Source organism: Ochotona princeps, chromosome 1 (genome assembly GCF_030435755.1).
Source record: "Ochotona princeps isolate mOchPri1 chromosome 1, mOchPri1.hap1, whole genome shotgun sequence".
Taxonomy (NCBI): Eukaryota; Metazoa; Chordata; class Mammalia; order Lagomorpha; family Ochotonidae; genus Ochotona; species Ochotona princeps.
The window spans coordinates 116,990,593-117,007,439 of record NC_080832.1 but is presented as its reverse complement, the minus strand read 5'-3'; the positions used below and the strand labels follow the sequence as shown (position 1 = coordinate 117,007,439).

The 16,847-nt window shown below is 49.5% G+C and overlaps 1 protein-coding gene and 1 pseudogene across 6 annotated transcripts in view; one reads left to right on the top strand and one right to left on the bottom strand.

Moving 5' to 3' along the window:
• Window positions 1-16,847, top strand: part of LOC101523895 (patr class I histocompatibility antigen, A-2 alpha chain-like) — a 426,293-nt gene that overhangs the window by 29,711 nt on the left and 379,735 nt on the right. For 5 of the 6 annotated variants that reach the window (XM_058666485.1, XM_058666478.1, XM_058666627.1 and 2 more), the window contains exons 1-2: window positions 13,011-13,112; window positions 13,394-13,663. In XM_058666485.1, coding sequence (XP_058522468.1) covers window positions 13,040-13,112; window positions 13,394-13,663 — 343 coding nt within the window. In that variant the 5' untranslated portion in view covers window positions 13,011-13,039. Of the gene's footprint in view, window positions 13,113-13,393; window positions 13,664-13,868; window positions 14,148-14,683; window positions 14,960-15,047; window positions 15,150-16,847 lie in introns of those variants that run through there. The other variant, XM_058666545.1, reaches the window with a different exon arrangement.
• Window positions 4,471-5,790, bottom strand: LOC131480650 (peroxisome biogenesis factor 2-like; annotated as a pseudogene).

Sequence of the window (16,847 nt, the reverse complement as noted above, 5' to 3'; positions counted from 1 at the left end):
ACCAACAGTTAGAACGACACTGGCTAAAACTGCACCCCACGTTGCAGTACTCGGCACTCAGTCCAACTTCCTGCTAGTGCACACCGCTAGAGGCAGCACTGGGTTCAATCACTGGCCACCCACAGGTGAAAACAAAACTGAAATTTGGGCTCCTGGCTTTGCCTGGTCTGGCTGTGGATACTGTATTTGGGGAGTAAACCAGCAGATAGAAGATGTGTCTCCATTTGTCTACTTCTGTCTGTCTCTGTGTCTCATTTTTTTCCTCTCTCTGCTTCCATTTGACTTTGCAGTAATAGAAGAAGCTTAATTAGTTTAGGATAAAACAAATGTAAGGGCATGGTATGAGAGCCTAGTGGCTAAATCCTTGCCTTGCAATCACCAGGATCGCATATGGGTGCCAGTTCTAATCCTAGCTGCTCCACTTCCCCTCGAGCTCCCTTCCTTTACTGGTCCAGTAAAGGAAGGCCCAAAACCTTGATACCTTAGACCCTGCAACCATTTGGGAGCTGCAGAAGAAGCTCCTGGCTCCTGGCTTCAGCTCAGCTCAGTTCCAAGCGTTGTGGCCACTTGGGGAGTGAATCAGCAGATGGAAGGTCTTTCTGTCTCTCCTTCACTCTGTTTATCTAACTTCCTAAAAAAACAAAAATAATCTTTTTTAAAAATCTAAAAATAAAATAAAAATTTAAGTGAAGCAACTACTAACCAAGGGAGAAAAGTATTAGAATTAAACTTTCATGAACTTTGTAATCCATTAAAATTACACAACCATGAGAGAAATATTGGATGATAAAACTAGATCTATGTTTGCTAAGAGAACATAAGGGTCATTTTTTTAAAAGATTTATTTATTGGGCCCGGTGGTGTGGCCTAGCGGCTAAAGTCCTCGCCTTGAAAGCCCCGGGATCCCATATGGGCGCCGGTTCTAATCCCAGCAGCTCCACTTCCCATCCAGCTCCCTGCTTGTGGCCTGGGAAAGCAGTCGAGGACGGCCCAAGGATTTGGGACATTGTACCCGCATGGGAGACCTGGAAGAGGTTCCTGGTTCCCGGCTTTGGATCGGCGCACATCAGCCCATTGCGGCTCACTTGGGGAGTGAATCATCAGATGGAAGATCTTCCTCTCTGTCTCTCCTCCTCTCTGTATATCTGACTTTGTAATAAAAATAAGTCTTTAAAAAAAAAGACTTATTTATTTTTATTGGAAAGGCAGATATATACAGAGAGGAAGAGAGACAGAGAGGAAGATCTTCTGTTCAATGATTCACTCCCCAAGTGACAACAACAGCTGGTACCATGGCGATCTGAACCTCTTCCAGGTCTACCACGCGGGTGCAGGGCTTTGGGCCATCCTCCGCAGCTTTCCCAGGCCACAAACAGGGAGCTGGATGGGAAGTGGAGCTGCTGGGATTAGAACCGGCGCCCATATGGGATCTCGGAATGTTCACTGTGAAGACTTCAGCTGCTAAGTCACCACGCCAGGCCCAGCTGGATCATTTACTTATCCACATGCCAACCCCAGTCCCACTTGCCCCAATTTACAGGTGCCACTTCCTAATGCCAGAGGAGGCCAATGGCATTTGCTCCCCTGGAATTATGAATGAGCTGACACATAAGGGCCCTGGCACGGTTCACTCAGCAGCTGCTCTTTGCTTCACTCCCTTCACTCTTGGTCAGGGCTGCACTCATCTCCATGACAATGCTGGTCACAGCATCTAAACACCTGCACTCCTCACAGATGGCTGGGACAAAGGACAACAGATGGACAAGCAGCAGACACACTGCCCAGGCTGGGAAGGAGTGAACAGACAGATAAGGCTTTGAGAGCTCCCACCTTCACTGAGGAACCAAGGAGCCCACAGGTTCCCCAGGGATAAATGAACACTCCAAACTTGGGGACCTGGGGCTGCAATCACTGGCTGAGCTGGAGGCTCTGTCTGTTACAAGAAACTGATCCTGGTCAACAGTGCCAGGTCAGCATAATGAGGACATGTCTGAGGACAAACCAAAAGAAAGGTTTTCAGACATCAGCAAAGCTCCTCGAAAATGAGGACCTAGCAGGATGTGGGGCACAGCTAAGGAGCAACAAAGGTTGACTGGCTGATCTGAAAGCAGCAAAGGTTGTGTATGAGATGGGAACCTGTCCCAGGAGAAGGGGTTTGGTGCAGCTGCTTAAGCTCCTGCATGTGAAGCCGACATCCCAGAGCAGAGAGCTGGTTCACATTCTGGCTGCTCTGCTTCTGATCCAGCTCCTTGCTGCAGTGCCTGGGAAAGCAGCAGAAGACGGCCCAAGTGCTTGGGCTCCTGGCAGCTACCTGGGAGACCTGGCTGGAGTTCTGAGCTCCTGGATTCACTTTGGACCAGGCCCAGCTTTTATATCTATTTGGGGAGTGAACGGTGAATGGAAGAGCCCCTCCTCACACACACACACATCTCCCCCTGTCTCTCTCTCACTTTCCTTGTCTCTCTGTCACTCTCCTCTCAAATAAATTACAATGAGAAGCAGAACTGTAGCAGAATCACATGCATCTTTCTTTCCCCTTCCTCCCGTGGCAACACCTGAGCCTGTGACTAATCAGAGTGTCTGCTCACACAGATCACCCACACGCACTGGGAGCTCAGACAGCCTGGGAGAGTGGCTGAGGTTGCACAGTCCTGACTGCACAGTCAGTGTGACCAGAGGGGACTCCTGACCCAGAAGGTGAAGGTGTGGGTGACCGAGGGCAGCACAGTGTGGGCTGCAGGCTGAGTGGGCTTCCTGCTGATGACAGACATCGGGAGCTCTTAACACAATGCGGCCCACTATGGCAGCAGATGGACACTCAGGGGCTCTCAGAAACACACTGAGTGTGAGACAGGGAGCCAAGGCTAAGATCAGCTCAGGTGTTGGGAGCAGTGGCCACCGGAAAGGCAGAAACTGAGAAGACACAAAGGATACTGCTTGCCATGAGAAGCTCCATTTATTTTTTTTATTGGAATGTTAGAGAAGGAAGAGGCAGTTAGAGATCTCACACCTACTGGTTCTCTCACAAAACCAGGGCTGGGCCAGGCTTAAGTAGGATCCACTGGCTTCCTGCTTCTCCCCGATGGCTGCAGCTCCCTGCAGTCAGGCCAGCTTCTGCTGCTCTTCCAGACATAAGGGCAGGGAGCTGACTGAGAAGTGGAGCACACAGGACTCTGTTCAACGCCCACATGGGACACTGGCATTGCTGGCAGCAGCTTTCCATGTTACACCACAATGCCAGCCTCTCATAAGAAAGCTTCAAAAATAATGAACTCTTTCAACTATAGGCACTTGTAAATTTGACTGAAATAAAAGCAAAAACTCCAAGCATGTAAAGGTTTATGCCTGAAGACAACTGAGCACTACAAATGATAGTTGAGGGTCAATCAAACTCAGGGTCTCAAAGCATCCAACATGCCTGCAGCAATGTGAGAGAGACAACAGCACTGAACAAAACACAACAGCACACATCAGCAGGTGCACCTTGCACGGTACCTGAACAAACTCTCCTTTCACCTCCTTCCTGGACTCCACGCACCCAAGGAGACTCCCAAGGAACCCTCATCCTCTTCTGCTCCCAGGCAGGCCCTCATCCACTCCTGCTGCAGGCAGAGCTCCCAGCTCAGCTCAGGCTGCATCACAGGGAACCCTGGAGCTCTCTGCCACTGCTGCCTGGCCGGGACGGGGCCTGTTCCTCAGGAGCATCCAGGACCAGGAGGCGGCACGGACAGAGACCCCTCCCAGCCACGCACAATGAACCAGGCGTGGCAGCTGCTGGGCTGATCCCTGCATGTCCACCTCATTCATTCCTCACTCACTCAGTCCTGCCTCCCCAGCAGGGCCCCTCCCAGGAGCACTGACCCTGCTCTTCAGCACCAGGATCCCAGGCCCCTGACACCACAGCTCACCCTAATTCTGTACCCCACAGGGCCCCTCTCAGGGCAGGCATCCCTGCCACACCAGCCTGAAATACACCAGAACCTCCTGCAGCAGGGCCAGCCCCTCCTGCTCGGCAGGTCCCTGTGGTCCCTGTCCCTGCACAGACTCCCTCCCCTGGTCACCATGGCAGCAGAGCCCTGCCTCTGCCCCACCCTCACACCTGCTCCTCCAGACTCAACAGTGAGATGGCTAACAACCTGTACATTTCCCCTGCATACAAGCGGTTACACACACATCATGGATAACCCACATGGTATAGCTGCCATAACAAATGTGAATTCTTTTTTTTTTTTCCCAGAGTATCCAAAATCTTTTATTTCTAGAGTTCAATTGCTTTCTAGGAAGTAGCAAAATGAAAGAGCATTCTTAGTAGTCATTTGACAAAACTGTCCATTATTATTATTGACATTGAAAATTGAATGTAATGACTTAAAAATACATTAACATAGAATCATGAGATAGTCATGCCTGAAAGAGAACAGAGGACAGTGGCTAAAAGCATGCTTTATAAAGGACAATTAAATGGCACATTTAAGATGACTAACATTACAGATTTAACATAATATGTTTTTTCCTCTGAGGAACCAATTTTAGTATTTAAAGAGCATTCACTTCAGATATCTCACTTCCTGATTTCAATGGTGAACACTGTGAACCTCTGTTCCACATTTAGGACAAGTGAAGTACATGTCAAATAAGAAACTGCTCAGCACAGTAATAACAGAAGACATGCTCACATCCTATGGTGTGAGGCATGGTGGGCCACTCTCCACACAGGGAACATTCTTTGCCATTGGCGGCTAGTGTGTTGTCACCGTTAGGAGTACCAGTAAGAGGGATGCACCATGAAGATAACTTGGCTTTCAACTTCTGGATACTGATTAAGTGGTAAAAGAAAAATCAGAAATTCAGCAAAACCATGCCAGAGGAGTTCTCTATTGATATACTCAAAGCCAATTTCTCGGACATTTTGGGGTTTGCAAAACACAGAACGAATTCCTATGAGTCGTTCTGTCAAAGTTGCAAATTTACCCCTTTGGAGGAAAATCAAAAAATTGATCAATTCACCTAATTTCAAAAGTCCAACCACAAAATTCAGAGACTGCTTGACTTTTTTGAATGATGCTAAGTGACAGTTTCGAAACAAATTGTAGCATCGTTCTAACCACCTCCCCCCAATCGTACAAACAGCGTACCACAGCTTCTGATTTTTACTTGGTGGCAGGTATTTCAGATTTGGGGAAAAGTCATTTTTGTACTGAATATTCAAAACTGACTGCCCCACAGTGGCATTTTTGGAGTAGATGGTGAACCTCAACAGGAAAAGCCACAGTAATGCTTTCACTTCGGGCTCAAAGTGGGCTCAGAGCCCTGGCTTAAATCCATGAAAGCACTGACTAAACTGGGACCAAACTAGCTGCTCCAGGGCCTTGTCTAGTTCAAGTGCATCCAGCTGACTTATTCTTAGAACCCTATTTGCACTCTTCATATTCTCTTCTCTGGGAGCCATGTCTTCTTTGATGGTCTGGATGGAGGACTTCTTTAGTAGTGACTCCTAGTAACAGGTTCCTTAGTGCTATTTTCCAAACAAATGACTGGACAAGAATGGTTTCTCACACTTCACGGCCAACTGCTTTCTGGAAGGTCTCACTTTCCGCCCTTCCGCCTGCTTCCTCAAGCCTCCACAGCCTACAACAATGGCAAGCGGAATTTTCGCTACAAGTTCTGTGAAATCCTTTGCTCATTCTTGCCAGGGGCTGAGCAGTCTGCCAAACGCCCCCGCTGCACATCTGGGAAACTGGCCTTGACCTGGCCGAAACTGGGTGACCCAGGCTTCCAGAGCTGGTGGGCTTCCGGCAAAATGTGAATTCTATAATCCACACTGATACATGGAGAAATGCAATTCCTTCCATTTTGTTGCTTTAATTTCTTTATTTTGACTTTATAAGGGAATTTTAACCAACTGCACTATAAGGCTGCCACCTTTTGTATTTTTCTTTTTAAGATTTTTAATAAGCATTTATCTTATTTTTAAAGGCAAATTTACAACCAGTAGGACAGATGGAGAGATACTCCCACTCACTAGTTCACTCACCAAGGGGCCACAATGAACAGAGCTGAGCCGACTTGAAACAAACAGCCAGGAATTTCTTCACGGTCTCCAATGTGGGTACAGGGCTCAAGGACTTGGACCATCCTCTGCTGCTTCCTCAGACCATAACAGGGAGCTGGATTGGAAATGAAATAGCAGGAATAAACATTGGTTTCCATATAGGATCCTGGAATTGCAGGCAACAGTTTTACCCAAAGTAACACAATGACTTCACCATTGTTTTCCAATTAGGAGATAAGGAAATAGAGTGTTCAGGATGTTGCTGGTGAGACTTCAGCATGGGGGAACTCAGGCCCCTCTGTGCAGATGGTAGGCTGCCTCAAGTGGAACCAAGGGACACAAGAGTAGACACCATGACCAGCCAGCTTGGATTTCACATGGCATGGCCTCATGGCACCACCTGAGGGTCATCTGGGACGGACGCACTCACAAACCGCCGGGGAGAGAACCAATGTTCCAGGGAGCTTCTTATCTCCTCAGGATCTCTCACTCCTCTCAAAACTCAGATCCAGTCCTTGCGGGGAGGATGCTGATGATACAAGAGCACTAATATCAGCCCCTTTGTCAGTCCTGACTCCTCCATCGCACCTCAATCCACATGAAATCCTGCCATTGCTGTCACCACAGAGCAAGGGAGCAGAGAACATCAGGGTGGAGGACCAGATCCAAGAGCAGCCCCCACATGTCCACAGGGATCAGCCCTGTCCTCTAGGCCCACACAGAGTCACACTCGCTCCTTCTGCTGGGACCCCACTTGCCCCCACAGGCCATGCCCATCCTGCTGCCCAGCCCCAAACTGCACTCAGCCTCCTCTCCCTCCCAAGCCCTGAGAAAGCCCCTCCTACCTGCACAGCACACCAGGAGGCCAGGGGCACAGCAGGCCCAGAGCAGCAACCCTGGACAGCCTGAGCTGGCCCTGCCCTGCCTGGAAAGCCCCAAACCAAGGAGGTCCCAGGCCTTGCCCTGCCCAGCTCCCAGGCTAAACTGCATCTTCCTGCCCCTGCAGACAGCTGCTCCCACAGGAGGCCACGAGCTAAAACTCCACGTCTGCCTGGCCCCATCCTAGCACAGACACAGCCAGGCCACAGCCCTCACTGCATCCTCTTCTAAGTGGCAATTCAGGATTCTGAGACCCTGACCCAGACCATGCTTGCCTCTGCCTGCCCTCCATGCCCTCAGCTGGTCTCTGACACGGCCACCCTCATCAGAGGCACTCTCCTGGACAGGGATCTCCATGTTGAGTTCCTGATCCATTTGTTCTCCTCCCAGCCCTGGGGAGGGAGCACACCCTAGAGGACTATATGCTGAGAGGGGGATTTGTAAAGACCACCAGCACTAGACCCCAAACCTAGAGGCGATGATGGAAATAGATCCAGCAACTGCCCCCACATGAGCAGCTCCTACAGCAGAGGAAACAGGCCAGAGAGCCAAGGGATGGCCTCCCCTCCGGGAAAGTGTCTGCACAGCCCACATCAGGCCAGAGGCTCATAGTCAAACATCCACAGGACTCAACAACCAGAACTTCACTAATACAAGGACAAAGGACTGGCTTGGATGTTCCTCAGAGAAGACACACGGATGGCCAAAAGACACACAAAAAGTGCTCAGGGGTGGCACTGAGACACACTGTAATGTGCCCTGGGGGTGGCAGGTGATGACTCAAGCCTTGTGTCTGTGTTTCCCACAGGAAGACCTGAATCAAGTTCATGGGATCTGACTTTGGTCTAGCCCAGGTCCAACTGCTGCAGGTAAGTGGAGGAGTAACTTGAAGATAAAAGATGTCTCTCCTCTCTCCGTGTGTTTGTGTTTGTGTGTGTGTATATATATGTATGTATTTGTATATAATATGTATCTCTAGTTTTCATAATAAAATTTAAGGAAAAAATACTTGAAAGAAATGACATTGAGGGGACACCAGGACTCCAAGGTGGCATCAATCATGAGCTGCCGAGCTGGATACTAAGGCATCAGTGGAGCATTTCATAAAAGGCTACCACCGGTGTTACACCAAGTACATCAACATAAAGAGGACGAGCATCGCCGGCATGAACATGGTGCTGGCAGGCTACGTGCTTTTCAGCCACTGCCTTTCATACAAGGAACTCCAACATGAATGGCAGCACAAGTACCACTGGAGAGGCCAATGCGGAGGGCGCACCCTGTGTTCCTGACTTGAGCTTTACAGGCACATCTCGTTCTGTGAGGAACTCCATCATCACTGAATCCTTTCATACTGTAACAGATCTAACACCCAATAAAAGATGATGGGAGAAAAATTACAGCATTGACCTTGTTATAATCCCACTGCTGTGGCTCCACAGACCACAACTTTTTTTTTAGATTTTTTTTTATTACAAAGTCAGATATACAGAGGAGGAGAGACAGAGAGGAAGATCTTCCATTCGATGTTTCACTCCCCAAGTGAGCGCAACAGCCGGTGCACACTGATCCGAAGCCGGGAACCTGGAAACTCTTCCAGGTCTCCCACGCGGGTGCAGGGTCCCAAGGCTTTGGGCCGTCCTCGACTGCTTTCCCAGGCCACAAGCAGGGAGCTGGATGGGAAGTGGAGCTGCCAGGATTAGAACCGGCGCTCATATGGGATCCCGGGGCATTCAAGGTGAGGACTTCAGCTGCTAGGCCACGGTGCCGGGCCCCACAGACCACCACTTTTACAACAAGGATGTTGGCCAGAATCAAGGTGGCAGAAAAGGGTAAAGAACACGTTTAAACAGACAGAGAAATGTTACCCAGTGTGAAGTAAAGAGGGGACATTCCAGGAAATAGGAGGAGACAGAACAACAGCAATGGATTTCCTGGAAGCTGACAGACACAGAAAACAGCAGACATAATGGTGTGGCGTTTCAGTGGCCAATACCTCAGCAACATTCAGTGAGTAGCTATCTGAATTGCAGCAACAGCCAGAATTCCACCAGCAACAAGGTGGAATGGGACATTCACCAAGACCTGAGGAGGTGAATCCAGACAAAGACCTGCCCATCCTGCTGGTCTGTGTGATTTGACAAGGAGCAGAGACAGAGCAAAGATCCCAGATGGGCAGTGCAGGAGCAGGGTGGATTTCGCAACCCAATCTGCACCCTAAAGCTAAATTGGGCACCATCTTGTTTAAGGAGGCAAGGGCTATGGGACAGTACTGTGCATGCTTGCTCTGTGAACTGCAACAACATGGTATCCTACAGGTTCCACGCAAGATAGGTCCAGATAGCCCTCAGACCTGACGGCCAGCAGATCAAGAACTCTAGTAGTGGCACATTAGGCACAATTTTGTTCGGTGTGGCAAAGGCCTTAAGACTGCAGGGACAACATGCACTGAGATCAGCAAGAATTCACTGAGCGCAGCGCACTGTACTGGTCCCACAGGAAAATAATTTCAACTTTGGCATCATATGGGTCAATATAGGTCCATGTGGCCCTCAGACCTAATGGTCAACAGGTTCTGGCAAGATCACTAACACCAACAACTTAGCTATATAGGACACCTTGGTGTCTCCCTAATCCTGAGACATGCTGCGACCAGAAGTGTGAGAAAGGTTGTACAGACAATGGTGCAGCCTCAGCACGGTATCACAGGACGTAGAGAGTGGTGAGCCACGAGCTGGGGCTACAGAGACCATGGTGGAAATCTAACATAAGAACCCACACCTGGAACTCACTGGAGGGAGTGGCACCAGTGACTGCAAACAAAGAGCCTAGCACTAATTGCAATAAGTAAAATCAAACTGTAGACCTGTGGGTGACACAGCTTAGAAACCTGACCCAAGGAGAAGAATCTGATAACCAGAAGTACAATGACCAAGAACAAAAGAAGAGACAAATACACAATGAATATTACTAAGGATTCCTGCAAAGGAGCAAAAGTCTTTGCCAACCTCAGTTAACTGAGGAAGACATCGAGAAAATGAGGGATACAGAATTCAAAACACTTGTCATAAAGCTGCTTATCAACAATGAGAAGCATGTAAAGCAGGCATTCAAGGAATTTCAGGAATATGTCACACTGGAAATGAATCAAATTAAAACTGATACATCAGAAATGAAGAATACAGTGGAGCAAATTAAAAGTACAGTGGAGAATCTCCAAAATAGAATGAAGGAATCAGAAGAAAGAATCTGAGAATTGGAAGATACTTTCTGTCACCAGAGGAAACAAACAAAAAGCTAGAAGTAGTGCTGGGTCAAGCCAAAAAAAAAAGTATTCAAGAATTGAAAGACACTATTAAAAGGCTAAATGTAAAAGTTGTGGGAATCCCAAAAGGTATAGAAAGAGAAGCTGGGTTTAAAAATGTATTCAATGAAATAATAAGGGAAAATTTCCCTAATCTAGAGAAGGAATTGAGAAACAACATCCGGGAAGGGCACAGAACTCCTAACAGTGTTGATCAAAAGTGATCTTCACCTCGACACACAATAATAAAGCTCTTCAACTGACATAAGAAAGATTCTCAGATGTGCACGTGAAAAAAGTCAATGACATATAAAGGAATGCCGATCACACTCAGAGCTGACATCTCACAGGAATCTCTACAGGCCAGAAGAGAATGTAGCGACACATTCCTGATTCTAAAAGCAAAAAATTGTCAGCTCAGGATAATGTACCCAGCAAAACTTTCCTTTGTCTTTGAAAATGAAATAAAGTTCTTCCACAATAAAGCTAAAAGAATTTACCTCTTCCAAACCGCCCTACAAAGGATATTTATAGATGTTCTCTTGACAGAGAAGAGGAATAGCACCCACCAAAACCAAAGGTAAATGTGAAGAACATCCCAGTAAAATAACAACAGAAGATTAAATCAATAAACAAACCATTGCTAAACTGACAGGACCAAATTACCACCCATTCATATTAACCCTGAATGTAAATAGCTTAAACTCATCAGTCAAATATCATAAAGTAGTACCAGATTAAAAAAACAAAGACATCTATTTGTTGCCTACACGAGACATATCTTACCAACAAAGATCAGCAGAAACTATATCTCATGGATTTTGATTTTTTTTAGTTTCAGCTCTTCAAAACACATTCTTCTGCTTAAAGTCTTCAATGATTCACAGATCATACGGTTGATTTTCTGTTTCATTTCTTCAGCATCACATTAGTCATTTAGTAGCATATTATTTAACTTCATGGTGTTGTTAATTTCTTTTTTCTTCCTGTTGTTGATTCTGTTGTGTCTTTTCATTTAAGGGGATGTATAGTAACTGTGTACTGGAGACTATCACATCCAGATGTGAGAATACAATGCAGTATGCATTTCTACCTCCAGGTTAAGATGGACTCCCAATGAAACTGTTTAGTATATCTTGACAATAGGATGCTGGAGTCGCTGCCATTGTCTATGCCTACAATGGTGGACATATGACTGTGTATGAAGAACTATACTATAGTAATAATATAGGAGAACCCAGTTAAGGGGGAGGGAATTGGGGACGGGATATGGGAAATACCAGGGCCTATGGAACTGTATCATAAAAGAAGAAGAAGAAGAAGAAAAAGAAAGAAACAAGGATGTCAGAACTAATTCAAAATTCAGATGCAGTTGATGTGTAGAAAGAAGAAACAGTTTCCCAGGTAAAGAATCAGGCCTCAGAGATATTTCTGGAAGTAATGGAAGTAATGGAAGAAATCTCAGAGAGGGAAGAACAGCAATAATCTATCGACTCATGCAGTTTTATAGATGGTTATGAAAAGATGAGAGATAAGGACCAATGTTGTGCAGTGGGTAAAGCCTCTGCCTGTGATGCTGGTATCCTGTCCAGGTGCCACTGTGTGTCCCGGATCCTCTGCTTCTGATCCACCTCCCTGTTAATGCTCCTAGAAAGGCAGAGGAAGATGACCCAGGTGCTTGGATCATTTGCTATGTGAGACCCAAAGAAGCTACTGACTCCTAGCGTCTGACCCGCCCTGCTCCTGCCATGCAGCTATTTGGGAAGTGAACAAAAGATGAAACAATGTGTCTCTCTTCCCCTCCTCTCCTCTCTTCCTCTTCTCTCTCTCTCTCTGTCTGTAACTCTTTCAAACAAGGAAGTCTCAGTCAAAATTAATAACATCATTTGCAACATAACGGTTAGAGCTGAAAGACATTTATGCTAAATGAGGTCAGACATGGAGAGACAGATGTCTCCTGTTCTCCCTTTTATGTGGACGCTAAAGAAGCAAACAGGGCCAGCACTGTGGGGCAGCAGGCTGAGCTCCCAGTACTCATCTCACATGGACACCACTTCAAGTCCCAGCTGCTCCCTTTCCTGTCCAGCTTCCTGCTATGTCGTGGAAAGTAATGGAAGATGCCCAAGTGCTTGGATCCCTGTCACCCACGGGGGAGAGCTGGATGAAGGCTCAGGCTCCTGACTCTCGCCTGGTCAGTGTCAGCCTGTGCAGCTCTCACTCTGCCTGTGTAACTCTGCCTTTCTAATACAGAAATAATCCTACAAAAAAGAAAAAGAAAATAATGTAATTAAAAGGACGTGGAAATCATAATTGACCCTATTGGTCAGTACACACTCCACAAACGCATTTAAATGCCACAGGGTCCAAAAACACATACAGTAATCAATCATGTGTGTATAAATCAGGATACATGGGACTTAAAGTCTCCAATTCTGAGGGTGAGTGTCGCCTAGCATAAATTCGGGTTCAGGACATTAAGCATGTTGGAGCTTCCATTGTTCTCTCTCCTTCCTGGCACCAGCTCAGGAAAAAGCCATCTGCCTTGGCACACACAGCCCTAAGGAATGGACCCGAGGCCGCTAACACCGGCTACCAGAGGGCGCCACAGCCCAGCCTCAGATGGGGCAGCCCTGGCTCTCAGCTCCACGGGACAGTCTGAGCGGAAGCCTCAGTCAACCTCCCTGCTTCCTGACGCCAGAGACGGGGGCTGGGCAGGTGAAAACAAGAAGGCGGGGCGAGTCAGTCAGCCCTGCCTGAGTATAGTCCGCACAGAGGTTCCCGGATAGTCTCCTCAGCCGTCCAGGATGGTGTCCCTGTCGTCCCGGACCCTCTTCCTGCTGCTCGCGGGGATCCTGGCTCTGACCGAGACCCGGGCGGGTGAGTGCGGGTCGGGAGGGAGACGGGCTCTGCGGGGCAGGAGCGAGGGGAGCGCGCGGAGGGGACACAGGACCCCGGGGAGCCGTCTCAATGCCACCCTAAGGGCAGACGTCCCCACCTCGGACGGTCCCGCCCTCCCCTCACCCAGACCCTTCCCCGCGGTAACTTTACCGTTTTGTAAACCTAAGGACTCTTCCTTCCCTGCCGCTCGAGCAAACTTAGACCCCGGCGTCCCACTCGGGGCTGGGATCGGCCCTGGTCTCAGCCCCTCTCTCCCCCAGGCTCCCACTCCCTGATGTATTTCATCACCGGGGTGTCCCGGCCCGGCCTCGGGGAGCCCCGCTTCTTCGCCGTGGGCTACGTGGACCACACACAGTTCGGGCGCTTTGACAGCGACGCCGAGATCCCGCGGGCAGAACTGCAAGCTTCGTGGATGCAACAGGTGGAGCAGGAGTACGTGGACATGCACACACAGCGTGGTGAAGAAGAGACACGCTCTAACGTTGTGTACCTGAACACCCTGCCCGGCTACTACAACCAGAGCGAGGCCGGTGAGTGACTCGACCCCTCCCCACGTGCGCCCAGGTCGCTCGGGGTCCCCGGGGCTGAGGTCCCCCCACCCTGAGACTGCGTGCCCGCGGAGACCCAAGCCTGGAGGAGCCCGGGTTTCATTTCCGGTTTCCTCTGAAATCCCCGCGGGTCGGTGAGTGGGAAGGGCGGAGCTGCATGGCCAGGGCTGACCGCGGGCGGGAACAGTCTCTCACACAATCCAGAAGATGTATGGCTGCGAAGTCGGGGCAGACGGGCGCCTCCTTCTCGGGTACTGGCAGTGGGCCTATGATGGTGCTGACTACATCGCCCTGAATGAGGACCTGCACACCTGGACTGCAGCCGCCGACATGGCAGCTCAGATCACCAAGCACAAGTGGGAAACTGGATGTCAAGCTAAGGACTTCAGGGACTATCTGGAGGGGGAGTGCATGAAGTCACTGCGCAGATTCCTGGAGTTGGGGAAGGAAACCCTACAGCGCACAGGTGTGCAAGGCTGGTGGGGCCTGCCCTCGCCCACCTCCACTAGGGCTGGGACTGTGGAGGAGGGGAGGAAAGTGGGACCCAGTCCCATTACACTCTCCACATAGCCACAGAGGGGATGTCCTCCCTTCCCTCAATGTAGAAGTGAAACCTAGACTGTGCAGGCATAGAAGATTCTGAAAAGAATACTCTTGGTGCCCTGGATTCCCACTGGGTCCTCTGACCCCTACCAGGCCTGTCCCCAACCTCAAGCCAATGCGATGGGAGGATTCACTCCAGGGTTTCTCAGTCTCTCTGCCTCCACTCAGAACAAAACCTTTTACCCCGTCAGAGACCTGGGGCCTCCTAGCCTGAACCATACCTGATTCTATATCTTTGCAGGCAACAGATGATCCCATTGTCTTTATCCAGGCCAGGTCTGGGCCTGCACTGCTCCCCCATCCCTGTCCTCCTGTCCACTCTCAGGATGGACACTGAGTGCAGCTTTGGTGTCTGATGGAAAAACATGAAAGGCCTGAATTGTCCAAATCTTCCCTCAGACCCTCCCATAGCACATGTGACTCACCACCCAGTCTCTAACCAGAAGGCCACCCTGAGGTGCTGGGCCCTGGGCTTCTACCCCAAGGACATCACACTCACCTGGCAACGAGATGGGGAGGACCTGACCCAGGACGTGGAGTTGGTACAAACCAGACCTGCAGGGGATGGAACCTTCCAGAAGTGGGCAGCTGTGCTGGTGCCTTCTGGAGAGGAGCAAAGTTACACATGCCACGTGGAGCATGAGGGGCTGCCTGAGCCCCTCACCCTGAGATGGGGTAAGGAGGGCAGGAAGGGGCAGAGCCTTTAGCAGGGGTAGGTCTGAGACCTGGGGTCAGAGCCCCTCACACTCCCTTCCCCTCTCAGAGCCTCCTCAGCCCACTGTGCCCATGTGGGGAGTCATCGCTGGCCTGGTCCTCCTGGCAGTATTGTTCATTGGAGCTGTGATGATGAAGAGGAAGCGCTCAGGTAGGGCAGGGTGAGGGCTGGGTCTGAGTCTGCTGTCCCCCAGGGAGAAGGTCTGCCACAACATTCCTGGGAAGCACCATGCACAGACGCCTGCACCCCCAGCTGGGCCCTGGGTGCTCACACTGGCTCAGGTGTTCAGCACAAGTGAAGGTGCACCATTTGCACTCCACGGGGATGATTCTGCTCACAGGGACCTGAGTTCCAGCAGCCTCAAGACAGAGGAGGTCTCAGCTGAGGGCACACCTCCAAGAGAGGCACCTCCCGAGCCTCTCCTGGGTCTGTGGCCACAGATCTGGCATCTTCTCTGAGATGAGCCAGTCCTCTGGGTTTCCTCTAGGCAGGTTCTCACCCCCTGCCTTCTCCCTAACTCTCTCTCACTAGATGTTTTCTCTCACAGGTGAGAAAGGAGAGAGCTATACTAAGGCTGCAGGTAAGCTCTGGGGTGTGTTTGGGGATGGGGGAGCCCCAAGATACTTGTCATGGTTAGATGCCCATGGGGAAGCTGCCCCACCAACCCTTAGCTCCTCCCTCAGTCACACCCCTGGGGCTCTCACCAAGTCCTGATTGGTTCTCCCAGGTGGGGCCAGTGTCCAAAGATCTGACTGCTCTCTTACAGCTTGAAAGGTGAGACCTAAAGGGTCTATAGGGGAAATTGGGTGGTTCTGAAGGGAAACTGAGGGGTTGGGGGATTCCTTGCATTTGCACATTTTCATGTGTGCTGAGCTGCCCCTGTCCCCATGTGCAGTGACCTGAATTTGTCACCTTTTTTCTGTAGTGTGAGACAATTGCCTTGTTTGGGACAGAGGGATAGAACCTTGCTCAAGTCCTCATCCTTGTGTCTTCAAAAACCCCGCCCTCCTGATGATATTTTGCCAGCCCTACTTTCAGACCAGGGATGGTTTCCCAATGAAACTGTTGAATTTCAGGGGTTGGGAGAATCCCAGAGCCTATAAAACTTTGTATAGAGCCTATAAAACTTTGTATAAAATGAAATAAATGTAGTTTTTTAAAAAATCTGCCTTTCCAGTAAAGATAAATAATAATAATTAAAGAAGGGTGCGGCAGCGTGGCCTAATGGCTAAGGTCCTCGCCTTGATCCCATATGGCCACTGGTTCTAATCCCGGCAGCTCTACTTCCTCTCTATCTCTCCTCCTTTCAGTATATCTGACTTTGTAATAAAAATAAAAAATAAATCTTTAAAAAAAATAATAATAATTAAAGAAGCACCATGAACCTTCCAGAAGGCATGTGGTTGCTGTGTTGAGTCGACTGCAAGAGATGATAGGAGAGATTGTGAGGCTCTGCAAGAGGACGAGGTTGTCCCCAGGCTGTGCTCAGTCCATCAGGCTTTGTCATTGTCACTGATCCGGCCCAACTGCCCCAGAGTCCTGATCTGTCTGGTAAGATGTGCCCACCAACACCTGCCATCACAGGACTCAGCTGTAGCCAGGCTGTCCTATCGCTTGGACCCAAACAGTGGAAGCTGCACGAGGCCAGGACAGTCAAAGCTCAGGCTTGGGTTCAGCCCTAGGGTCCCGTCTTCCTGTGTTCATTTTGTTCCTTAGTGTTGTTGGCTGATTGCACCTGCTCTTCCTGTGAGCTCTGGTGGCCTTCACTTCTGTGTGTGCAGGAGGCAATGGGAGGGAAGACAAGACAAGACAACAGAGGACACTTGTGAGAAAGCACAGGCTGCATAG